The 27,900-nt window shown below is 31.8% G+C and overlaps 1 protein-coding gene across 2 annotated transcripts in view; it reads left to right on the top strand.

The window, feature by feature from the left end:
* The window catches only part of LOC115875438, a 158,160-nt gene that overhangs the window by 108,445 nt on the left and 21,815 nt on the right, over positions 1-27,900 (top strand). For both annotated transcript variants that reach the window (XM_030890895.1, XM_030890894.1), the window contains one exon: positions 24,015-24,122. In XM_030890895.1, coding sequence (XP_030746755.1) covers positions 24,015-24,122 — 108 coding nt within the window. The remainder of the gene's footprint in view (positions 1-24,014; positions 24,123-27,900) is intronic.

Here is a 27,900-nt window from a genome sequence, read left to right as displayed (position 1 = left end):
GTTGTCATAAACCTGTATTTCATTGTCAGATGAACACAATCTGTATTTCATCCTGCAGTAACAAAAAGCTAAATATATTCTAATAAAATGTTTCATTTGATTTAAAATAAATGAAAAATGTTAGTTGGGATACTAGTCCACTTCAATGCAGAACTGGTTAAAAAAGCTTTATTAAGTAATATTTTACTGTCAAATGAAACGTACCGATTCAGTTTGAAATTGAAATATTGCAGTAATCGTAACTGGCGTTGTTTTATGTTTCATATTATTCAATTTTATAGTATTATTTTATTATCTAATAAATTATAATTATTACTCTTTGTTAATGTATAAGTAAATAGAGTTGATATATTTGTTATTAGTAAAACAGTTGTTAAAGACCTGTTGTTCCTGTCACTTTGATTATTTTAATTTTATGAAAGTTGTCATGGTTTTATATTTACAAAAAGAGGAATGTGTTAGGCTATAAGTAGTATGGATTATTTATTTTTTTAACATTGATGGTCTGATAGATTACTATCGCACTTAAGATTAAGTCTAAAAAAGTCTAGCAATTTTCTTACTCTACAATTTTAAAAACTAAAAATAATTTTATTATCGAAATAATATAATCTTGTTGGCTAAGACTGAATGATTAGATAATTGTAATTAATCAGTAAATTTTATCTAATTACGTTAACGTTAAAAATATATATAATGAATTATAATTAAGTTAGTTTAGGAACACATGGTAATGCCCTGTGGCTAACTGCGTGGTTTGACTGTGGCTAATAGGGTTCAGAACCGGGAAATGCCGGTCTCGAAAGTACTGGGATAATATATTCAAATTCCTAGTATTTTCGGGACTCAGTAATAATAATTAAAAAAAATTTGTTATACTCCTTTGATACTTTATAGCGGTCGAAATTAAACTCTTCAAAATAAGTAATGTTACTTCTCTTTTAAAGTTGCTATAATGATTATTAACGATTATTGAAATTTAAATATCATATTTTTATATTTAGTACAACATTATTCTCAAATTTCATTAAACTCAATGTATTAGTTATATTTCATGTTATGTTTTTATAGGCATTTGCGTTTTTTAATTCAAAAATGTAAGGCTTTTTTCTCGAATTTATTTAATTTGGTTTATGCTGTTTGATGTGAGTTTTAAGTTACTTTTTAACTAACTTTGCTACTTAGTTTTTTCTTTGCTTGGTTCATGTTAATTTTCTGTTGACTGTTTACTTAATAATTTAATATTAGTTTCATAAGAAAACTCAATTTTATATGGATTTTACTTTTAAAAACCATGCCTTTCTTGCTGATTGACAAACTGCACCGTCATTCAACAAAAATTAATTAGTGCTTCTGGCGTTAGTCTTAATTTTTATATAAAGAAACAATTAATATATGACAACCAACTGTCGCTCATTTAATAACAATTTGTCCATCACTATTGTCATAAATCTCTACAAAAACACAAATTACTTTAACAACTTGTTAATATTAAACACACTAAAATGCATAAAGGTTCTATTTAAGTTTTCAGATAATATGGTAATTGAGATATTATTCTGTCAATCAAGTTATATCGATAATATATCCCCTACGTTTAATCAATGGCTAGATGGCGATAGTGTCTGCTATTTATCGATAAATATATCAATCACGAATACGTAGCGGAGCCGTCACGACGGCCAACCTAACGAATATAAAAGGGCCCGAGGGATGAAATATGGAAAATTGTTTGTGGAAAGGGTCTGACGATGCAGCCTGCTGCCGGAAGAAAGCCTTAGCGTCAAATCGAGGCAATATATCACGAAAATATATATAATAAGCAGGTTTTTATTAATATAAAAATGTTTGGTAGAAAAATATTCAGCAAAAATACGAAGGTGATGAGGAATGTGTAGTTTAATGGAAAAGGATGGGCATTTTTGAGAGTAACTTTTCAATATTATTTTAATATTATACAGGATGAGTCTTAAATATGTGCAAATATTTCCAGGGCTAGTAGATCCGGTTTTCAAATAAGTCCAAATTAACTTATTTCAAAGTTATGTTAGAGAGTTATTTGACTTTGAAAATTTAAAAAAAAATGATTTTTTGATAACTATGGATGGGTTTAAATATAAATCCGTCATGCATCGTCTCTTGTTGTTTTTAACCAGTTTTATTGGTTTATTTCAAAAATGACAGAGCGTATTTCAATTTTATTGGTTTGACGGAACGACGAACGACAAACGGATGCCGATGCGTATGAACTCGCCTTTAGATTTTTGACGCTTGTCAAAGTCTTGCCAAATTGTAGGTTATAATTTTGTGTCAACTTTTGTCAAATACCCTGCGTTTTGGAAGATGATGCATTTTGATTCGTTACATTCGTTTGTGGTAAAAGTCATCACACGAGTCCCATAACACTAATATAACACCACACTAATAAAAACACAAATTAAAATAACACCAGGTATTTACACCAATACTTCCCGAAATAAAATTAATTAAATTCAAAAACTTATCGTTAAAAACCATCAAGAAAAACTAAAAAGCGACGTTTTCTTTGTCGTCGATTGTTTTTTTTCCGGCCGTCATGGAGATCTGTCAGTCACGGCCAACTTATCAAAATTTCGCAAGCGTCGCGCTTCGCGCAGGTGAAGAAAAATACTAAGGCCGGTTCCAGACTATTATAAATGTACAGATGCTTGATTTACAATATCAAAATAATTTATTTTTGAGATTAATGTTGTTTAATGCTTTAAATAGCTTGAGATAAATGGTATGTTATCCAAAATGGGAAAATGGGGAAAATTGTTTTATAAATAATATATTTAAGTAATTTTTATATTAAAATATGTGTTGAGGTAAAATCAATACCAAAAAGGGAATCAAATACATTATTTTAACACGCCTTATTTCAACCGTTTGAACTTTCTAGATCAAAATATCAACACTTAATTCAAACAAAGCTCACGTACTCATATATTAACTAATTATAACTCCTCCCGTGTATACCACATGAAATAATCCAGCTACAGATTAATATTAAATCCATTAAATTAAAATAGCATTTATGTAGCAACTTGGCAACAAATTGGAAATTGTTTCCTGTTAATTTAAAATGTGGCTGTTTATGACAGGTTAGTAAAATTTTCGTTTTAATGTTTAAAAACTGTAAATATTAACAAATTATGCTCAAAGCTTATTTAATAGAAATGTATTGAAATTTATTTAAAATGTATTAATGATTTGAGAATTATTGTAATTATAAAATAGGCTTTTCTATAAAATGTATTTATGATCATAGTTTCTATCCATCCTTTTGATCGTGAATTCATTACACATGCCATTGATTTCGATCTGATATTTGATTCTCTATATTTTAGGCATCCTAAATTTAAATATCACTATATTCAACGACTCGTCTATTTGGCAAGTATTTTTTATTGGCGTACAGAGTCTGGCGAGAATACGGCGTATATAGTTCCTATAATAAATAATTTAGAAATTCTGTATAGATGCCCGACCCACCATGTATACCAATTACAAATGTTTGTCAAGTACACGAGTCGTGAGAACGCGCCATAAGTTATTTCGCCGGACTCGTGTACTTGGCAAACATTTGTTATTTGTTATACAGGGTCCGGCAATAGTGCGTCGTGCATCTATAGTTCCTATAATAAACAACTTAGATATTTTGTATAAGTGCAAACCTAAAGTATGTATTAGGATGTATTTCAGGAGAATATTGTAACTTCTACAGGGTGGCCCAAAAATGTTTGAGTGGATCGGGATGATTGTTTTTTAATTGGAATACACTCTATATTTTTGCATTTGTGGCTTCCTTTCTGATCATTTTATTGTATAGTCCTAAGATATCATTAGATATATGTTTTGATAGTTTCAGAGATATTAATGAATATACAAAAAATATATTTTTTAGCCTTTCTTAAAAAATACAAGAAATGTCCTGAAATAAAAACTATACATTACATACTATACGTTACATATTTTAAGTTTGCACTTATACAAAATTTCTCAGTTGTTTATTTTAGGAACTGCAGATACCTGACACACTATTGCCGGACCCTGTATATCAATTAAGGCGGACTCTGACAACTCGTGTACTTGTACAAACACTTGGTATTGGGATATACTTCCTATGTGGTGTGAGTGGTTCCTTGTGCAATTACTTGTCACTCGTTAAGCTTGCTGCAAAAAATGTTGTTTACAAAGATAGTATACTTGCCACATACGCAAATATTGGCGTACTTGTCAACTACAAACATTTGTTATGGCGCCTTTTTCACCACTCGTGTACTTGACAAACATTTGTAATTGGTATACAGGGTATGCATGGTGCGCCGGGCATCATTATCTGTACAGAATTTATAAGTTATTCACACCACATTCTCGCCAGACCCTGTATGTCAATAAAAAAATACTTGCCAAGTACAGGAGTCGTGTGAATGCGTCTTTATTGGGATATACTTGACATGTGGTGTGAGTGGCTTCCTTGCCCAATTATTTGTCACTCTGTCACACACACGCGCGAGCTTCAAGCTTGTTGCAAAAAAATGTTATTAACAAAGACAGTATACTTGCCAAGCACGCAAATATTGGCGTACTTGCCAAGGATCCGAGTCGTCAGAATTTTTAGATGGAGCGAACCGTCCGCGACGGACCGTCCGTCGTGTTTTTTCAAGATAGCCGTCGAACGAATTCCGTCGGATGGAGCATACGCGCCCATGTGAAATTTTTCATATAAACTCATGGTACTTGCTCGAAGTTGGGTACGCTCCGTTGAGTTTTTTCAAGAACGCCGTCGGACGAACCCCGTCGGGCGGGGCATACGCGACCATGTGAAATTGTTTCTATAAACTCATGGTACTTGCTCGAAGGCGCGGACGCTCCTTCGCGGACTGTCCGCTCCAACTGAAAGCGCTTTTAGTGGCGCTCATGCGGCGCGGCGCGTCGAGTGACAAATGATTGCAGAAGTAAACCGCTTACACGACATGGCAAGTATATACCAATAACAAATGTTTGTACAAATACACAAGTCGTGAGTCCGCCGTTTGTCAAGTATACGAGTCGTCAGAAGGTCTGTTCCAAGAAGAATCCCTGACTAGTCAGCACGTTTCTCATTGGTTAAAATACCTAGAAACCTGATTGTTAGTCTGGTTTCTACACATTTCAACCAATAAGAAACGCGCTGACTAGTCAGGGATTCTTCCGGGCCAGAGCCCGGCTTTACAAAAAAATAATGTTCGAAAAAGAGGCGCCTTTGAATACACAAATAAAAAACACATACACATTCGTAATATTATACGCTATCGCATTGTTTAATTTTAAATATTTAATTTTATTTAAAACCTTTGCTATATAAATAGAAAATCCTTTCAAAATTTACATAGACAATATTGTATGTTGATTCATGCACTCCAATATACCAAGATTGTTATTTAAATTTATTATCTACCTGTACTCGGTGTTTTTATCAGACATAAAAACATCCAAAGATAACCGTTGGCTCTTATCAGAATGCCTACCTCGTTGTACTATAGTTTTTAAAATACGTATTACTTTACCATGTGTAAAATATACCTATCGTTTATAAAACAGTAGAGGTAAATATTCCAGATGATAGTAGTGATTTTGAATGAGATTTATTGTTGTTTTATGTTGGTTTGTTTTTCTTTTTTTATTCTCAAAACCTGATGGAGTTACGGTTTTTGTGAACGGCAAAAAAAGTAAACAATTCGAGCGTGTGAGTGAACTGTTGTTGATAATAAATCCCGTTGAATGGAAAAATGCCTCAGTTTACAACGCGAATTTTGATCGAGTACAAGCCGCAGATTTCAAGAGAAGAAAGTGGTGTGGAATATAACTGTCAAGGTACCTATGTTTTGATTTTAAGTGCATGATAAAGAGATTATACACTTTACATGACTTTACATGGATTAAACTTAGGAGGATTACAAATCTGAAAGTAAAAAATCTCTGCTAATATTAAAAATTGACTTATAAGTAAACAAATTAACGTGTTTAGCCTGTTTATAGATATTTTTAAAAAGGTCGCCATCATTGTATATGTAGAATTATATATGCTGAATGTAATCGATTGTCAGTCAAAAAGAATGTGTCTCATTGACATTAAGTTATTGCAACATTTTTGAATTACTAATATCGTTCTTAAAAAATAGGGGTTGATTGAAGACGGGTGAAAATTTAAGGTTGTATGTATTTTTTAATGTCACACCAAAAATAAAAAATTTTGTCCAAAAAATAAAAAAAATTGGGTGGACCATCCTTATCACTTAAAAACAACCTATTCTCAGACCTACTGACTATACACTCAGATGAAACAAAAACGCAACTAACAAAAATCTAATACATATAACAATTTTTCCAGTACTAGAATACGCTCTATGTATACAGGGTGGTCCAAATCGCATTCCGGAAACTTCGGCAGCATATTCTGCAGATAAAAAAGCTCGTTTATATGTATGTCCTAAAATGCTTAGTTTCGGAGATGCAGGGTGTAGAAATTTCATTTTTATTTCAATTTTTTTCAACTAATTTCTGAGGTAACGTTAATATTTGGATGGCAACTGGGGTCTGGGAGTTTTTTGACATGAGAAATTTGATTTTGATGTAAATATAACTCTTATTTGTAGGGGGCGCCACCTATATGTGTTTTAACTGTTCTGAAAATTATTAAATGTTCGTCCGTATCTGTATAAAACTACTGAGTGAAAAAATATACATTTCCGTGATTCTTTACGTAAAAAGTGTCTCTCGCTACGAGCAGCCATTCTCAAGATGTTTAGAATGGAAACAGTCAATACATGTCATTATTGACAAAAAATAAACATGTTGAGTAGATAGTTAGTTATTTGAATGAAATGATACATTTAGGAATTTTTTATTTTTTAAAATGAATCATAATTTTTTCTTCGAAAAAATGATGATAAAACAGTTTCTGTTAAATTTTTGGCACAAAAACATTTCAAATTAATGATTTCAGTCTAATAACTATTTATATTTAGTCAACATGCATGTTTAATGTATGTCAATGATGACAGGTATTGATAATTTCGATTCCAAATATCTCGAGAACCATTACTCGTAACGATTTTTATGAAGATTTTACCAAGATTTTTACCATTTTGACCTTTTTTACGAAAAAACCTTCGTAAATGTATATTTTTTTACTCGGTAGTTTTTTACAGGTACGGACGAAAAGTTATTACTCTGTTTAAAATATATTTAGGTGGCGCCTTCTACAAGTACAACTTCTACAAGTATAAGAGTCATATTGACATCAATATCAAATTTCTTAGGCCAAAAAACTCTCAGACAACAATTTTTATCCAAATATTGACGTTACTTTAGAAATTATTTGGAAGAAATCGAAATAAATACACCCTGTATATCAGAAACTGAACATTTTAGGACCCAAATTCATACGAACTTTTTTACTTATTTTTATCTGCAAAATATGCTGCCGAAGTTTCTGGAATACAGTTCGGACCACCCTGTATATCCCATCTTCAGCATAATTTTTATCCCTAAAATATGAAAAAGAAAATAAATTGCTAAAATATAAGTATAAAATAAATTTATATTGAGAGAAAGGCGTATAATTTTAGGGAGCATTATTCTGAATAATTTTTCTTTGGAATATTATTTTTCACTTTTTTTATATCTAACCGCTGAACATATTTAATTAAACGGTGCCTTTTGCAGAGTCGTTTGGCTCTGTTTGCCGCGAGAGGGTTGTGGATATAACGCGGCGAAAATTAGAAATTTTCTCGCGAAACATTTACCCCCAGCTCCACGAAATTACTCTTTATAAATTTATGTCCGTCGAGTACAATGAGCTTAGTCAAACGATTTTGAATTTCGAGGCTGGAAAATAGGTTGGGAATAAATTTTCTTTACTTAAAATTTCTTTGAGCATATTTTAGTTATTTATATTAATTTCTATTAATATTAAATAACCTTTAAAACTAGGAATGCTATCAGATAACTATTGTATTTTTAACAGTTATAACATGTCATCGGACTGCAAGTTTCTATTTAAAAGTAACTGTATAATACAGGGTCGCTGATATGTATAGGAATTGTCAATTATTGGGTAAAATATACAAGGTACCACAAAAAGTTAAAAACAAAAGTAGTTAATTTAAGTATACAGGGTCGGTCATAAAGTTGTGGCACATCAAAATTTACTTTTATTAAATGCAACCCCCCGTATATTATTGCATATTTCAATTTTTTTTTTCAATTCTAAGGAATAATCGTAATACACATAATGTACCTAAATTCAACCATTCCCGAATTATGAAGTTTTGATTTTGAAATGTTAAACGAAAATTTTGTAATTTCCAGACTTGATATAATAGCAATAGTGCTATTATGAAAGCCGTAATGACATCCAAATGACAATGTTAAATGTGTCATAATGACTTTGTCGTAGATTAATATGTTTTTATTAAACTGACATAGAGTGTCAAATTCAACGAGTCGTAACCATAGTTTCTCAATATATAACATAGACTAATGTCACATACTAGAGATAGATTGGACACTGATATAAAACAAATGGGTCCGTCATTTAGAGCCACCTGGTGATCCGGGAGAAACTAATGGAGAGTTTTGGCATAACATAATTTTAGCGTTCCGTTACTTATTAACGCTAATTAAAACGGTAACGTTATTCAAGCGCAAAATTATTCCTTGTATAATATAAAATAATAAATATAGACTTTTTTACTGCCATTTTATGTTTTATTAGATCATTAGAACTGTAACATAATTACAACAAAATTAAAATTATAAATACATACATTAAACACCAACAATAGATCACATAGCGCCTATTTTTTTTGATTTAACAACTAAATTATAATATAGTAAAAATATTATAGACTACTAATTAACTGTTACTAAAAATACTATATATTACCAACTATGTACTTACTTATTTATGATTAAACTATTTTTTTATTTGGTTTATAAATTATTATTTCTAAAATGTCAAAATGACTTTAATAAAAAAGTTTAGTATCTAACACGAAAATGATGAACGACTGTAAGTATCAGAATGCACAAACTAATAAAAACACAAACTATAAACACAAATCACTGAACTTTCCGACAAATCAGGAATATCTGGGAATATCTGAATTAATAATTATTTAAATAATGATTTAAAAATAACTTGACGGATCACCAACATTTTGTCAACTAGACAAAAAATAGACCATAGACAGTAGTTAACATAAAGACTGTCATGTCATCTTCATAATATAAATTAGAAACCTGTACTTTAATGTCTTTTGCGCCGTCTGGCGATGCCGAAGAAACTAAATTTGAAGTTCTATAAAATTACCATTCAGTGTCTAGGGCATGATATATAATTACAATCTAAATTTAAATACGGACCTATAGATTTTTTATTTCACTATTTGATACCCTGAATAATTATAAAATCTTTTGTGACATAAAAATCATAACATACCATTTAACTTTTTTTTAGAAAATCAGCATTAATAATTTGTAGAAATGTTTGCACTTTTGCAGGTCGTCCTAATTTTTCCGTAATTTTTAGGGAGATATCTCGTCCATAAATTAAACAGAAAATAATTTAAATCCTTTTGAATCTACTTCGTTAGTAAAATTACCAAATTAGTCAAATTAGTTAGCAGTTGTTAATCACTAACGTAACTTTATCTAATTAGGATTTATCTAAAACTAAATAGACGTGTCCATTTAATTACAATTAAATTGTACCCGTTTTAGTTAATTTTTGTTATTTTTACATATTTATTTTTTGCTTCTTTAAAAAACTTTGTAATAGAGAAGCTGCTGATATTTTTTTCGTTACACTCAATTTTACATAAATCAGAAATTTTGTTTCTAATTTTATTTTATTTTTTTTAAGTTATTTTATCCTAGATATTTTTGTAGTTTATATCTCTCTGTTAAAAGTGTGTTTTAGAAGTTCTAAAAGTTATAAGTTATTAATTGAATTAGGAATTAATTCGTAGAAAAAGATAAATAAAGGAAATTTGAACAGAAACAAATACAAAAAAATGAGCAAATTGAAAAATTTGACTTAAACTACGTAGAAACGTTTTCCACTGCTATTTCTGAGTTTTCTTTTCAATTGAGATTGAGAGTGTGTTTTTATAAAGTCCGGCGCCTTTTTCTTCATTTACATACGTCTGGCCAGTCTAGACGTTTACTTTGCAATATAAAAGGAATTTATGATATTTAGAAACGAGTCTTGGCTTTGAATATTGAGTAATTGTAAAAAGTATTTAAATGCTACATTATTTATTTTATTTTTTGAATAATCTATAAAATTTTAAGTATACAGCTTCTAAAAAAACTTTAAGACGTTTTTAAAAAAAAATGTTATAAAAATTTACTTACCACCCTATATATTGAGCAATAATAGCACAGTTTATTCAGATTTTAAAAACATATCACACAGGTCCATTCTGTTTAATAGTTTTATCGAAATTATCTGAATATTGACTAATTGGTATGGACTTACAGTTGTTATAACTCTCTTTTTATATACGATTTCTCTTTATTAAATTTAAAAATAGATATTAAAAAGAAAAGGTATGTGTGATATATTTTTGAAAATCTGAAGAAAATGAGCTATCTGATACACTTCTAATATATAGGGTGTCCCAGTTAGAACATATCATCATTATTGTCATTCTCAGATTATTCAACCATTTCCAATTATGGTGTAGCCTCCCTCACCTATTTAGATAATCTCTTTGTATTTAGGCCCATTGTTGTCTATTATTGGCTATACAGGCCCCCAGTTATCCCCGCTAATTTCTTAATATGATGGTCACATCTCAAGTTTGGTCTTCTTCAAGGTCTATTAATCTCTCGTGGGTACCATGCTGTAATTTTTGTGGTCCATCTGTTGTCCGTCCTTCTTGACATGTATCCTGCCCATTGCCACGCGAGGTATTTAATTCCGTGGATGACATCTATCACCTGTGTCTTTTGTCGTATCCACTCTATTCTTTTACGGCATTTCTTGGTTATTCCCAGCATATTTCTGTAAGCTGCAAAGCAAAGAAGAATCGGACCTATGTTAATATGAAAAATAAATTTTATTTTTACGAAAGAAATTTCCTAACGGCAGATGGCACATGCTTTTTGAAGCACCCTCTATATTGTTCTTAAAAATGTCAATACTAAGTTTTTATTTTGCTTTAATTATATCTTATAATTTTGTTCATGCAAAATCTATATTAAACAACGAGTTTCGAAAACGACGTTTTGCATACGAGTTCGACAGTTTGTTGGCTCGAGCCGTAGGCAAGAGCCACAAGTCGAACGAGTGTACAAAGAAGTTTTCGAACGAGTTTTTGACGCTATTTTTTCTACGACTACAAATTAGCAGCAGACTCACTCAGTTTTTGCCAGTTTTGTGAAATAATTTGCGATGTAATGATGACATTTTTCTGACGGCTACGTTGCGTTTGGCGTTTCAGCTAAACATTGGAGGTTAAAAATGTTAAAATTGACACATGTCGTGTGCAAAATGACACATGTCGTGCGCTAAGTCCTTAGCACATAACAGTTTGCAAAACGCTAATTTCAGATCGAGTTTGCCGTGTGTCAAACTGCATTTTCTAGGCTAATCGTAGAAAAATGTTAATTTTTATATTTAATTACCAATTTGATAAATATTAATGCTGGACTATAATAATTGTTTACGAACTTTGCTAAACAAAACAAATATTGTTTGTCCTATATTTACTTTTAAGTTAAAAATTGACAGGCAATATACAGAATAATTAATACCGAAATAAAATATACTCATATTAATTCTACACCTGTTCAATTATTAATTTGTTGGACGTAAATAAATAACTAATTATTCGAAATAATATATTTTTACACACAATAAAACAAATATCTTGTGCAATTTTAACAAAAGGGCTTAAATATGTGTTATTCTTACTATGAAATATAAATTATTTTTCTTAAATGTTGTTTATTTTTAGAGAACGGTATGTCATTTACTTTGATTTTTTGTGTTGCAACGAATATTTTAAGACGTATTTTAAAATACTTCATTCTTGTTGAACTATTCGATGTATGGTATTTACGCTTTATCACAACCTTTTCTCATGTAAATAAACAAATCAAAAGCTCATGTAAATAAATAAATTGCGATCTTCTGATTCGTATCAAATACTCGTCAGCGAGTAATAGTAGTAGTAGTAGTAGTATCACAACCTATCCAGTCGCATGTACTACCAATCATGGAACGGGCCTGACCCTGCAAAAATTGTCATCGATTGTCATTCCCCAGCCGTCTCTGACGCCGTTTTTTTTTCGATTGTATGGTACTAGATTCCTGAAATTATTCCTACTCTATCTTGGAGCTACGAAGATTTAAGTTTTTAACTAAAATCAAACGTGACAAAGATATAATTACTTTTTTTAACAAAGATTCTTCAATTAATTTAAATTCATCTATTGCTTGGTTAGATAAAAAAGTTTTGACTTTATAGTTTCCCTTAATTTACTTGAAAAAGTTATTAATCTTTTATCGTTCTTTATACATATAGATATGGAACCAACCCAGTTGTCTTAATGTAAACCAGGAACAAGTAAAGTTTAATGATGAGTTTAGTTTAATGTAAGCTCGACGGAAATCAAGATAGTTCACTTTGGAAACTAAGTACATACATAGTTTGCCATGTGTGGCAAATAGAGCTTTGTATGTTAACTGCGTTTCCGGAAGGGAAAATGTTTCCCTAAAATTTTACGTTATATTAAACATTTTCCTAAGTGATCTATATATATACTATGTATGTATGCATATCTAAAGTTCTGTAGAAATTTAAAAAATGCCATTCATGATAAAAAAATACAGATTGTGATATACAGGTATACTGGGTGCGTCTCAAAAGTGGCCCACCCCTATAACTTTTTTATATTTTAGATAACAAAACGAGATTTGGTATCTTAGTATATGACATAAATTAGGATTGATTGACGCATTCAGTTGTTTTTGGTCACTCTCTGTTTCACTGGAAATGACTACAATTTTTGATTTTTGATCGATATATTTTTACTATATTTGATAGAAAATGACACTCTGAATAAAATGACATAAACTTTTGCCATTTTCGAATATGGTTTATTTGAAATTGTAACATGCGGTTTTCACTCTGATTTTGTGCTTCCTTTAAAAACTGTATTGCCAACTATTTCAATCATTGTTGATCACTCCGTATAAAAAACAAATGTAGCAAATTTGCAAAAGAACATCTATCTTACACTGAAAAAATCTTGAATGGCTAGTAGTTCCTTGCTCGATATTTATTAGATCCTTAATTTCATCTTTCTTTATGTTAACAGCTTACCAATTAAATCTACATCAATACCGACCAGGTTCCGCTAAACAACCGATGAATCTTTCCCCTTAATACGAACAACAAACTAAATCGCCGGCGTTTCCAGAGAAATTCGTCGACGTCCTAGCGCCAAGACACAGGAGCAATAATTTCAGGAATTAAATTGGTCGAGTGCGCCATCGGGGGCGGATAATGGCGCTTTTTGCGGGGGCAGATATTGTCGCTATTAGGCTGTACGATCGCTATCGAATTTTTCGGGTCAGTTGGGCTTTGTCGATGGACGATTTACTGGATTAATTTTCGGAAAGGGCTGTTGTGATGAGAGCGACGACTACGTCGATGCACGGCGATATGTTGGCGTTGGAAACTTTGCCGGATTGATAAATGAGCTTGGGCTATGAAGATTGAGTATATGCAAATTGTGACAGCGTTGCTGTTGCAAATTGTTCTTTAGGTTTTGTCGATCGGATTAATAGACTAAACCTTTTCACTCTGGTTTTGTTCTTGCTTTTAAAAGGAAAAAAAATTAGATAAATTTAGGTCTGGAAATGTTATCTCGAGATAAGATGTCATTTTTATTGGAATCACCAGATTCTTAAATTCGTCTTTCTTTTACTTTACAACTTACACTTCCAATTAAATCTACATCAATACCGACCAGGTTCAGCTTAACGACCGATAAATCTTTCGCGTTAATATGAACAACAAACTAAATCGCCGGCGTCTCCAGAGAAATTCATCGACGGCGACGCCGACGTCCTAGCGCCAAGACACAGCAGCAATAATTTCAGGAATTAAATTGTCTGAGTGCGCCATCGGGGGCGGCTAATGGTGCTTTTTGCGGGGGCAGATATGGTCGCTATTAGGCTATACGATCGGTATCGAATTTGTCGGGTCAGTTGGGCTTTGTCGATGGACGATTTACTGGATTAATTTTCGGAAAGGGCTGTTGTGATGCACGGCGATATGTTGGCGTTGGAAACTTTGCCGGATTGATAAATGGCTTGGGCTATGAAGATTGAGTATATGCAAATTGTGACAGCGTTGCTGTTGCAAATTGTTCTTTAGGTTTTGTCGATCGGATTAATAGACTAAACCTTTTCACTCTAGTTTTGTGCTTGCTTTTAAAAGGAAAAAAAATCAGATAAATGTAGGTCTGGAAATGTTATCTCGAGATAAGATGTTATTTTTATTGGAATCACCACATTCTTAAATTCGTCTTTCTTTTACTTTACAGCTTACACTTCCAATTAAATCTACATCAATACCGACCAGGTTCAGCTTAACGACCGATAAATCTTTCGCGTTAATATGAACGAAGAAGAGGTAATGGCAAAATCAAAAATTGAAAAACAGAAAAGCCCCGGAACAGACCTTATACCAAATGAACTTCTGAAATACGCCGGACCTGAACTAGGAAAACATTTAAAAATCCTTTAAAACAAAATCTTAGAAACATCGGAAATACCTACGGAATGGCACAAAAGTATAACTTTCTTTATATTTAAGAAAGGACAGAAGAAATCTACATCAATACCGACCAGGTTCACTGCTGAACGACAAGATAAATCTTTCGCGTTAATATGAGACAACAAACACAAATCGCCGGCGTTTCCAGAGAAATTCATCGGCTTCGACGCCGACAGATCCACGACCGATGCCATATTCAGCAGCAATAATTCCAGGACTTAAATTGAATTTAATGCGCCATCATACGGGCGGCTAATGGTGCTTTTTCGCATGGCATTTGATATGGTCGCTATTACGCTTATGAACAACAAACTAAATCGCCGGCGTTTCCAGAGAAATTCATCGACGGCGACGCCGACGTCCTAGCGCCAAGACACAGCAGCAATAATTCCAGGACTTAAATTGGTCCAGTGCGCCATCGGGGGCGGCTAATGGTGCTTTTTGCGGGGGCAGATATGGTCGCTATTAGGCTATACGATGGGTATCGAATTTGTCGTGTCAGTTGGGCTTTGTCGATGGACGATTTACTGGATTAATTTTCGTAAAGGGCTGTTGTGATGAGAGCGACGACTACGTCGATGCACGGCGATATGTTGGCGTTGGAAACTTTGCCGGATTGATTAATGAGCCTGGTCTACGAAGATTGAGTATATTTTATGCAAATTATGACAGTGATGCTAATTGCAAATTATTCTTTAGGTTTTGTCGATCGGATTAATATACCAAACTTTTTCACTCTGGTTTTGTGCTTGCTTTTGAAAGGAAACGAATCAGATAAATGTAAGTCCGGAAATGTTATCTAGAGATAAGATGTCATTTTTATTGGAATCACCACATTCTTAAATTCATCTTTCTTTTACTTAACAGCTTACATTTCCAATTAAATGTACATCAATGCCGACCAATTCCCGCTAAACAACCGATAAATCTTTGGCCTTAATACGAAAAACAAACTAAATCGCCGGCGTTTCCAGAGAAATTCACGACGTCCTAGCGCCAAGACACAGGAGCAATAATTTCAGGAATTAAATTGGTCGAGTGCGCCATCGGGGGCGGCTAATGGCGCTTTTTGCGGGGGCAGATATGGTTGCTATTAGGCTATCCGATTGGTATCGAATTTGTCGTGTCTGTTGGGCTTTGTCGATGGACGATTTACTGGATTAATTTTCGGAATGGGCTGTTGTGATGAGAGCGATGACTACGTCGATGTACGGCGATACGTTAGCGTTGGAAACTTTGACGGATTGATAAATGAGCCTGGGCTATGAAGAATGAGTATGTATACGCAAATTGTGGCAGCGATGCTGTTTTATAGTATTGTAGTATTTATGATAGTTTGTGTCGATAAGAATAACAGACCAAACCTATTTACACTGATTTTGTGTTTATTAATGGTAGGTCTAGAAATATTATCTAAAGATAAGGTGTCATTTTTATTGAACTAACAGTGAATTATAGTAAAAAAAAATTGACATATAATGACAGAATAATCTTCTCTCACAATTTCTCTATTTAACTGTGTTTATACCGGTTGGTACCACACACTTATATATCGAGTTAAATTATTGTCATTATGAACCGCATGTTACAATTTCAAATAAACAAATTAATCCGATCGACAAAACCTAAAGAACAGTTTGCAACAGCATCTCTGTCATAATTGGTACACACTCAATCTTCTTAGCCCAGGTTCATTTATCAATCCGACAAAGTTTCCATCGCATTTAAACCTATGTTTGTTATATTTGGTATATGAACAACTTATTTTGAACCTAAATGTAATACCTATATAACAGTTTTTTTAAATAAGTTATACCAACGTTTTTTTGAGTGACTTAAAAACATAATTTGTATATTATAAAAAAAATATTTACAGGACTTGACTTGTAAAGTCCCAATTTATGCCACAATGAATAAAGCAAAACAATTTTAACTCCAAATAAAAGTATATTACTGATATAATAAAAAAAAAACAGCTAACAGGAAATTATTAAACAGGAATGTATGTTGCAATTTGGAACCAATTTACTATCTTTATTAAGTTTAAATTGACTACCCCATAATAGCAAAACTGTCAAAATCAGTTTTCGTCACTCTAGACCCGTGAACATAACATACTAAAATAACCAAAGATATTTGAGTCAAACCGCGTTTACGTGACTTAAGCTGATTTAGACAGTTTTGCTTATTTGCTTTAGTTTTGCGCTATTTCATTTATTGATACAGATAGCGTAAAACGAAAAAGAGCCAAGACTGGAACATGAAAAGTTAAGTAACTTGACATATATATCTCTCACTCAAATACGCCAATTTTGGACTTACCATAGTTTGCTTCTAGCGTATAAATGTGCGTTCCATTCATGCCTCCGTTTTTTTATTTTATTTCATAACAAGATTCAATTAATTCCATGTAAACTTTAGGTATGGAATACTAAACCAGGCCTTTTATTCCAAAGCATATTTTCAACATTTTACACGTTATTTTTGGGAAAAAATTGTTGAATTTTGTTCGCTACGCTACGCAACATTCCACTCGTTGCAAGCACATTTATTTTGTTGCCAAACCAAAAAAAAAGGTCCTTTAAAAAATTCATGGGCTCTTGTTTCAAATCATTTTTCATTTCGGTCCGCATTTTTATTCTCTTTTTTTCATCGTATTCCATAATGTCAAACTTTATATGCTTTTCCCAATAGCGTTTTTATTTTTACATATAGTAGTTTATTAGTAGTACTTATGTATCTAAATAAAATTATTAATATTGCAAAATTAGCTTAAGATAATATAGTGGAAGAAACTCAATTATATTCAGATCAAGAATGCCACTTTATCTAAAGAAGAAAACATTCGACCAATGTGTATTACCAGTCGTGACCTATGCAGGCGAAACCTAGACAGTTGAAACAGACATTATAAGGAAACTGCAGGACGCATAACGCTCAATGGAACGAAATATGCTGGGAATAACCAACAAAGACCGTAAAAAAATAGAGTGGATACGCCAAAAGATCCAGGTAAAAGATGCCTTCCACAGAATCAATTTCTTCAAATGGCAATGGGCAGGACACCTGAGCCTAATTTTTCAAACTGTCACTGTATTTTTAAAAACAAGTTGTTTACAAAATGGTAACAATAAGACTTTGGTTTAAGTGCAAATAGCCGCGACCGGGACAAGGTGGAGACTGCTTTCGCACATTATTAATACACATGTATTTAGTAAAGGATAGCTTTTACAATTTTTGTTAATTTTGAAATATTATTAACCCACCAATAAAAAATATTTCTTGAAAATGTCACAAGGATTGTATTTCAATTGAATTGATGCTAAATATCCATGTTATTTGTTAATAAGCTTAAAAAATTAGTTATTTGCGTTTCGGTGATTCCTTTTAAAAATTGCTTGATTTTCAAAATTTTTTTGTACGTCATTGCGTTAGGGTAATAAACTATTTTTTATTGATTCTAATAGAATTTTTTATTCTCTTTAATTTTTACCTCTTGGAGTTTTTCGCTATAATAAACCGTTTGCGAATTATTTACATTTTTTCCCCAAAGAATACCAAAATTCAAGATGGCGGCCGATTTTTTTTGATGACGCACACATCGCACAAATGGGGACTTTTAGTATGTTAATAAGGGTAACTAAGGCTAACTATTTTCAATGGTCGCAGCTTTCTAAAAATTTTTGCAATTTCAACATGGTGAATGTCATAACTGCACTGGGGTATTGCTAATAATAGTCCTGCATAGCTAACAATAGATAATAATGGGCCTAACTACAAGGAGAGTATCTATAAAAATATGTGAGGGGGCTAATCATAACTTGAAATGGTTGAATAAGCTGATAAATGATGATGATGTTGATTTAGATACATACTTTCTGTTTAAAGTATGTATCTAAATCTCGCCCCCAGTATATTTTTAAATTTTCTGATTCAGCTTGGCATGGGCTTCTCGAATATAGCCACGATCAAGATAGTTTGCTCCATTGTGATTTTTTCAAAAAAAGAACCCGAGGCTGCAGTATCAAAATTTGAATATTTCTCACGGTTTCTTAGATACCCTATAGAAACAACCAAAATTGTCCACCATGTACAGTACGTCTGCTGGATCTGTGTCTATGAAAGGAATGCGGACAAAAAACATTTAAATAAACAGCAATATATTTTATACGTCGACTTGACGAGTACGTCACCGCAAATCGCTCCGCCCACTCATTTTATTGGCTACTTGCAAATTTGTCGAATTTTTATTGATGGGACGCGTCGTCTAATTTTTTACGAAAAATATCTGGAGAATATCGTTTCCCCTCTCACGGATACCCCGTAGCTACAGAACGGACAGACGTACTGTACAGTATCAGGTTTATTATAATGACTTTCTTAGCTTTAAATCAAATGTATTTTTCCGTTTGAGCGATCGTGCGATCCTTACCACTTTTCATCTCGCTAGCTCGTATGTCACTTCTTGCTTTACTCAGACCGCGTGTAAAAAAGTTTTACTTCAATAACTTCTGCCATTTTTGAATTTTATAATTAATGACATTTTTCACAGTTTCTTTTTTGAATAGATTTAGAAGAAGGTGCAGACGCGTTGCAAAATGGCCAAACTTTCTACCAACTTTTATTATTTTCTGTACGTAAGATAAACTCCAAAAAGAAATAAAGTGTAATCATATTTCTGGCGCTCCTCCTGTGAGCTATCTCGATATTCATCTGGGAAACTTCGTTCAACTTCGGCGAATGTTTTTCCGGTAAGGAATTTTCCGACGTTTATCTTGTTGGAAAAATCGTCCCCCATTGTAGCCGTGGGGCAACAAAATAATTCGTCTTGTCGACTCGGTTTTGTTGATATCTCGTTGAAACGTGGCTTGTTTATTTATTTACGTTTTGTTGAGGTACAAAAAGAACTTTGCTAATTAGCAAATCATTACACATTTATTATAATTTTTTCCGATGCACGTGATCAACTTTGAATGACAAGCGATGGCCACAGCGCTGCCAGATTGTGATGGATTTATGAGATGAATCTTAATTTAAAATTGACTAACAACATATTTATTATATTATTTTTTAAAGAATTTTACGTTTTATTTTTAATTTAATAACTAATATTTTAGTGATTAATTGATTTATTTGTTTTATAGCTTATTTTACTTATTACATATTGGCAAAAACTAGTCCATTATGAAGATTATTATAAGCGTTATTATGGTTTATTTTTTTATTGATGAACATCTTATAACGCCATAAGTGGTAATAACAAGTAGTAGGGTGCTATTAATGCACAAACTAATAATCACAAAATTTAATATAAACTAACTTTGAAAGTGATATAATGTGCTTATCAATCAAACTTACTTTTGTGACTGCAGTAAAGAGTAATAAAGGACCTTAATTGTCACGTTCTTGTACAAAATAGTTAAAAAAAAAACAGGGAAGCTACAAGCTCTTTGCTTCGACTGTTTAAATGCTTCGGCATATTTTCAACACACAATTTCAAGAAATACAATACAAAAACTCGAAAATTTAGTTCTTAAAATAACTGTTTGTGCTTAAAAGTGCAATTTTTAAAATAAAGACTATGAAAATAGGCAAAAAACGAGAATTGCTCGCAAAGATTCAATAACAATACTATATTATACAAAATAATGTCTGACACTAGGATAATAATTATTGTCACATAATAAAGGACAACATTGCTGAACACGGGGCAATGTGACCAATATAGCGATAATAAAATTCTGTTTAAACTAATTTTTGCAGCTTTAATGTAAATAAAATATCTGTTACAATCATGTGCTCTATAAAGTAAAATGAAGAGCTGCTCGGTATCTTAAATTATACAACAAATTTAAACATTTTTGCCAAAATTTCATTTATTCAGGACTTATAAAATGACCGTCTGTCTATCTTGTTGTATAGTAATTATGCATAGTCTATAGTATTTAATTAATAAAAATAGTTTTATACGCGTGAATTAAAACACGTCGCATCACGACGTATTTCTAAGCCGTAGGTGGTGTTTTACTCCCAGCCCGCGTCCTTACCAGTTTTCGTTTCGCTAGCTCGTGTGTCACGGCCTTGAATTTTTACTCCCAGCGTGCGTAAATAAGTTTCATTTAAAAAAATTAGGTTCGGTTATAATTTAGTTTTCCCCTTTTATATTAAATGGAAGGAACCGTATAGGGATGGCCGTACTCCATTCGGGTACCTCTATCCACGTACCGAGTTTGGTTCAATCGACCCATAATTAAGAAAAATCCTGATAGGTTCCTCCATTTAGAAGCATCCGTTTGAAACATCGAGGGCGTCCATCTTGTAACTCGTCCTCAATTATGCCGATATTTACCCACATTTTTCTTCAATATCAAATTCTTAATTCCACTCTGATAAAGATGTAAACGAAACATCGTGTCCAACTTTGCAGGGTGGCACCGTGTGCAACGTCGCTCACATACGTCGTTTCTTACGTCAAAACTAACTGTCACAGTAACACGTGTCGTACACGGTTAAGTTGGCCTTGGTCCAATCTATCAACGTGCTAAATTTCGGTTAGTTTGGTTTTTCGTCGGACGATTTTTTCGCCACTTTTCGTTACCACTAGCTCGTGTGTCACGGCCTTGAATTTTTACTTCCAGCGCTCGTAAAGAAGTTTCACTTAAAAAGATATATTCGAAGAATGCAATAACAGTACCGGGAATGGGTCAAGTTAAGTCTTGTTAGAACCATTCTGGCACAAATCTAGTTTTTCTCCTAGTCGCAGTATACATAGATTAATTGCATGCTGAAATCATAACTGCAGAGAATATACACTAACGGGGCAGTCGGTTCTTTCAAATGGATCTTTCAAAAGAATAACAATTGGCAATTTGCTTTAGTTGTATGTTCATTCATAAATATTTATCTGCCTTTATTATGGATTTGATTTTTGTGTTGTGTAATAAAATAAAGTTTTATTGATAAACGGGAAATGGGAAAACTCAAGTTTGGGTATTGAGAAAACTTTACGAGTTCAGCTTTTATTGGAAGTTTGTAGTGTGAAAAGAGATTGGCGTTTATTTTTATTCGTCGTTTTTATAAATGATCTGAAGATTTTATCGGAATTAATTTATTTTATTACAAAAAGAGAAACTATACTGGTACATTCAATGTATTCTACCGGGTGCGACTCAAAAGTAGCTTACCCCTATAAATTTTGTATTTTTTTAGATAATAAAACGAGATTTGGTATGTTATTATATGACATAAATTAGAATTGATTGACGTTTTCAATTGTTTTGGGTCACTTCCTGTTTCACCGGAAATGACTACAACTTTTGATTTTTAAATGACGCCCTTGTTTTTTATTTCATTTGATAGAAAATGACATTCTGAATAGAATGGCATAGCATATGTGAACTTTTAACATTTTCAATTAAAAAAATAGCATTTTAAATATTAATTTAGAGTGTCATGCCATAAATGTAACGAAAATTTGACTCGAAATACCAAGCGTGTGGTAGCAAATTATTTGTAAAAAAATCTTTTTCCAAATATGCTAATGAGCCATCCTCTTTCCATTTGAAAAAAATTGTGATGCGATTAAAAAATAGAATTTGGGCATCTTTTAAACTGCGCGGCCAGACGACACGAAAAACATTAGACGATCAAATCTATTTTTCCCAGGCTCCTTGATTAACAATTTACCTCACCAATCCAAATCATCATTGTCTCTGTGATTTTCTATCTTTCAAATTAACAAAAAAAATGTCAATTTTGACAATTTTTTTCAGATTTGAGAAGTACCGTATGATCGAAAAAAACGGCGTCCAGTTGGCTTGGAAATGACAATCGATAACATTTCCCATATAAATTTACATATAAAATGACAGCGATCTTCATTTCATAGCCATCGCTGACGCCGTTTTTATTCGATCATACGGTATAAGGTACTTATATTGGTATTTTATTTAATGGTTGTAGAGAAATTCAAGGTGTGTCTTAAATAAGTGCAAATATTTTCAGGGCTGGTAGATCTCGATAAAAGAAACATACAGTATGTGTCTCCGGATTGCCTTTACAAGAAGAAAAACTTTTTTATTATTGACATTTTGAGAAAAATGCATTCTTCATAAAAAAATTTGTTTCGTTAATCCCATTTATAATTTTTCAAATTTCCATACCGTTTTAGAAAGAAATTAAGAAAAATATGAAAATATTGTTGAATTTTTCTCCTAAAAATTAAAACGCGTTTCTATGGTAATATAATTTCGATTTCATTATTTGATGGATTATTATTAACAGAATTTTAATTACCGTAATATATTTGCTATTTTAAAATGTTAAAGAAGCACAAAATTTGTTTACTTCAATGCTGCGGAAAGGGTGGTAATAGTTATCGGAAAATTTGGTACTTTACAACATCAAAAAATATGACGTTAATCAAAATTAATTATAACCATCTATGATAGAATGAAATCGAAATCATATTACCATAGAAACGCCTTTTAATTTTTAGGAATTTTCTCTAAAACGGTATGGAAATTTAGAAAAGTATAAACGGTATTAACCATTTTAGAACAAGCGAAATTTTTATGAAGGATGCATTTTCCTCGAAGTGTCAGTAATAAAAAAGTTTTTCTTCTTGTAAAGACAATCCGGGGACATACTGTATTTTCTCTTTACCGTTTTCCAAATAAGACCAAAATAACCGAGTTATTTTACTTTGAAATTTTAAAAAAATGATTTTTTGCTACTACATATTTTATTATAGTTAATCACTGTTTAGCCTTTAAACAAAGTTTATACAAACGGTGCAAGTGGGCATAAAAATGTTTTTAATTACTAGTCAAAATTTGACAGAAAAAAAAATCATCGATTATCATTGCCCAGCCATCTTTATAGCCTTTTTTTCGATCATACGGTTTTACTAACGCCAATAAAAAGAAACATCAGATTAAACTTTTTACACAACCAATTTTCCGAACAAATGAGAAATCCTAATTTTGTTTTCATATCGCGTCCTTTCACGAGACTCTCCTAAAGAAACAGTCCCGAAAAAACATTAATTTAACGACAAGCTATTTGACAGCGCAGCGGGGCTACGTCCCGACCCGCCCAATAAATCGCACGACGCCGCAGCTTTTTCAAACTGTTTGTTTTCCTTTCCAGATGGATCTCAGTCCGACAGCGACATGGACGGGCAATTAAGAGAAAATGAGGAGAAGGAAAAGACTGACCAAAGTCAACAGACGACACCCACGACGCCTCCCAACTCTGGTAAATACTGATATGATTTATTTTTTCTTCTTTCTTGGTTTCCTGTTTTTCTAGAGTATATACAGGGTGTTTCAAAAAACATGTGCCATCTCTCGTGGGACGATTCCTCACGTAAAAATAAGATTGATTTTTCATATCAACATAGGTCCGATTCTGCTTTGTTTCATAGCTACAGGGTGTTAAAGTCTTAATATTTTTTCGATTTATTATAATTTTCTTCCAAGAACTTTTAGCGTTTCGGATGAAATTTTGAGGGTAAAAGTTACTAAGCTAAAAAAGTGTTGACATAGTGTTGACATAGTGTTGACATATTCACCAGTGACGTGCATATGGGTTATCACTGGAATATTATTTTAAAAAAGGAATGTACGCCACTGACTATTTTCTTTTGTTAGCGAAATAGTGTAAGCAGTTTAATGCCGATTAAAAGCTGCCTCTTGATATTTTATCGACTTCGGCCTCCTTTGTGAGATAAATGCAATTTTATTAATTTGCCTTGATCCAAGTCTAATTTCAACTTAAAAATAATAATATCATTAACTTGGAAAAGTTTTAAATTAGTATTCATTGAGTCCTCATCAAACAATATGAAAAAAAGTTCCTATAAACATGGGTATGAAAATGCATAGTTTTAGAGTTACACGATGTTAAAACTTTTTAAAATTAGGTATTTTGTAATTATCTTAAATACCATTATTTCTTTATTTGAAATTGCTGTACGATGGACCAATAGTAATAGTAACTAACAGTAATAATATTTAATTATAAATTAGGTAAAATATATTATATAATATAATATTTTAATTTTATTTATTTTGATTAATAATGGCGCACATGTTTTTTTTTGAAAAATATTCCAGTGAGAGCCCATATGCACGTCCCTGATGAATTTATCGACACTTTTTTAGCATTAAAATATGTAGCACTTATAATAACTTTCACCCTCAAAATCTCATTCGAATCACTAAAAGTACTTTCGTACTAAAATACTACTAAAAGTACTAAAAGAAAATTATAATAAATCGAAAGATTATTAAAACTTTAACACCTTGTAGCTATGAAACAAAGCAGAATCGGACCTACGTTGATATGAAAAATAAATCTTATTTTTACGTGAGGAATCTCCTCAAGAGAGATTTTTTGAAACACCCTGTATACGTTTATTTCCGTATTTTAAAATTACTTAAATTTTTCAATACACTGTATAAAGTGTACTTGTCTTTGTCGAAGCTGAAGGGGGGGGGGGGTTATTTACTTTGGATATAAATGCAAAAAAATTAAATGCAAAAGGACTAAAATTTCAGAGGATGGCAGCAAAAAAATCAACTTGGGAAATAACGGACACCTTAATATACATACATTAATCTTGTGTAACCTGCTAGACATTTGAACTCAAATATTTTTTATTATAGTGGCATATAAAAACAAACTAAATAAAAATAAAAAATGTATTTTGTAATTTTTGATAAAAGCTGGATCTAAATTCCTTTCATTTAGAATTTCCAAGCATAAACATATATATTTCACAAACTCTGCATTTTGGCATTTACCTTATTGGGGAACTAGGCCAAGAATTTCTGTTAAATATTTATGACGGAAGTATGGCCGAATTCTAAATAAATAAAAAGGCCGTAGAAAGTTTGATCTAAATTCTATGCTTAACAAAAGCTACCCTAAAGCTTTCTGTCCCCAACTCCCCATTCACAGGAATTTATAAAGAAACACGAAACTGCACATTTACCAATAAGTCATATATTTTTTCTGCGTTATTATTGTGTTAGCGAAATTTTCTGTTTTCCAATTGAATAATGGTTTCGCAGCCACTAGGAAACAATAAAATTACTTTTCCAGCAGCTTTAAGCGGCAATGGTGTCAAAAGTTGCAGGAAACAATTTAGATTGAATACTGTTTCAACTACTCAACGTTCCAGCGCAGCGCTGCGAAAGTAAAAAGTTTAGTAGAAATCTTTTACGTAAAATCTTTTTCCGAGTTGTAAAACTTGTCAATTCCTTCGACGACAAACAAAATAATAAAAACTGTCTAGAAAAGTGCACCAAACACACGTAGAATTTTATATAATGGGAACTAGCTTCGAACGACTTTTATGTGCTTTGTTCTATTTTTGCCAAAATTACATCGATAACAGGTCGTGATATTTGTATCAAAACTGAGCTAAAATTCCAACTTTGTTGTTACGAATTTTATACAGCACTTTTGGAGACATATTGGATAAAGTTTATATTAAGTTTCTCTGAAATTGTTATTCTTGATAAATATCTCTGAGTTCCAGCAATCTACAAATATACCGGGTGCGTCTCAAAAGTGGCTCACACCTTTTTTAATTTTTCAGGAATTTAAATTTATTAAAGGGTATAGCCGGATTAATATAGGAGATCTGCCCCCGCGGCTTTTTTGAATCGCACTCAAGGGATCGATTTGGTGTCGAATCAAAACAATTCACCTACATTTTTAGCTTTTTAACTCAAACGATTTTCGAGATTTTCAAAAAAACCTGTTTTTTCAATTTTATTTTTATTTTTGTAGTATAATTAAAAATTAATTAATGATGATTTTTTTCTAATTCTTAGAAGTCTAAGACAAAAATAATATGATCATGATTCTTAAACAAAAAGCCGATTTTTAGCCGAGAAAAGAAAATTAAAATCTTCGTTTTTTCAGTCAAGAAAAAAACCAAACGTACTTTCATATTTTTGCTAAAGGAGTATGGAAATTTGGAAAAGTATAAACAGGGAGCATTTTACTTAAAATGTTAATAACAAACTAGAAAAAACGTTTTTCTTCTCATAAAGACGATCAGGGGTCATACTGTATACTGCTGTTGTTAAAAAAATTTAAATTCAGAGAACATTACTGAAATTTTATATATTTTTTAATTTAATATCGATTTTTAAAGACTTGCGAATTCAAATGCGAATATTAATTTATTGTATAAAAAAAACAAAATATTACAGATGTTATAATTTTGAAAAAGATATGCAAATTTTTGTTACGTCATTAATTAATATGTTATTATGACTATTGTTTTCTTCAGTTTTGTTATTATTTATTTATTTCAAGTTTTCGTATTACCATTATTACTTCTAGTTTATAAATTAGTTATTAAATTGATTAATTTGTTACTAATAATGAACAATATATCCAGATATTTTTTTTTCTTTTAAGTTTTGTGATATATCGTATAGTAATATAGTTAAAAAAAACAAACCAAACCATTTATTTTTAAAAATCCCGACATTTTCAGGGAATAAAAAATGTAAAAAAGAGTAAACTGTGACATATTCTATCTCTCTCTAAATCACTTTTATTCGAGGTTTAACAGAAAATAAAATTCTCGAACAACGAAAATGCGAATTTTTAAACTTTTCCAGCGGAAAATTGCAGGATTATAGTTCTCGAGAATTTCTAAAAAATATTGCCGTATTTTAAAAGGATTTTATTTCAATTAATATAACACGCTACAAGTTCTATAAGCGAGAGCTGCTTGAAAATTACAGTGACGCTATAAAAATGGTGGAGGGCTAAAGAAATTTTTCGGAAGCCATATTTCTAAAGTTTATATTAACCGTAGATTTTCTCAATATCCAGAAAAGTGGAAATAAGATAAAATGAACTTTATTTAGGATTTTATTAAAGCCAAATTACCAGTTTAGTCCATTTTTAAAACTTGACTAACATAGGAAATTATTTATATTTGAGTGATATATTTAGGAATATTTATTTATCAATAAAAGGCCTCGTCGGACGACCTTTAGTGGTA

Source organism: Sitophilus oryzae, unplaced genomic scaffold (assembly GCF_002938485.1).
Source record: "Sitophilus oryzae breed Bouriz unplaced genomic scaffold, Soryzae_2.0 scaffold_1387_pilon_pilon, whole genome shotgun sequence".
NCBI classification, from domain to species: Eukaryota; Metazoa; Arthropoda; class Insecta; order Coleoptera; family Curculionidae; genus Sitophilus; species Sitophilus oryzae.
This window is presented reverse-complemented; position numbering and strand designations above follow the sequence as displayed.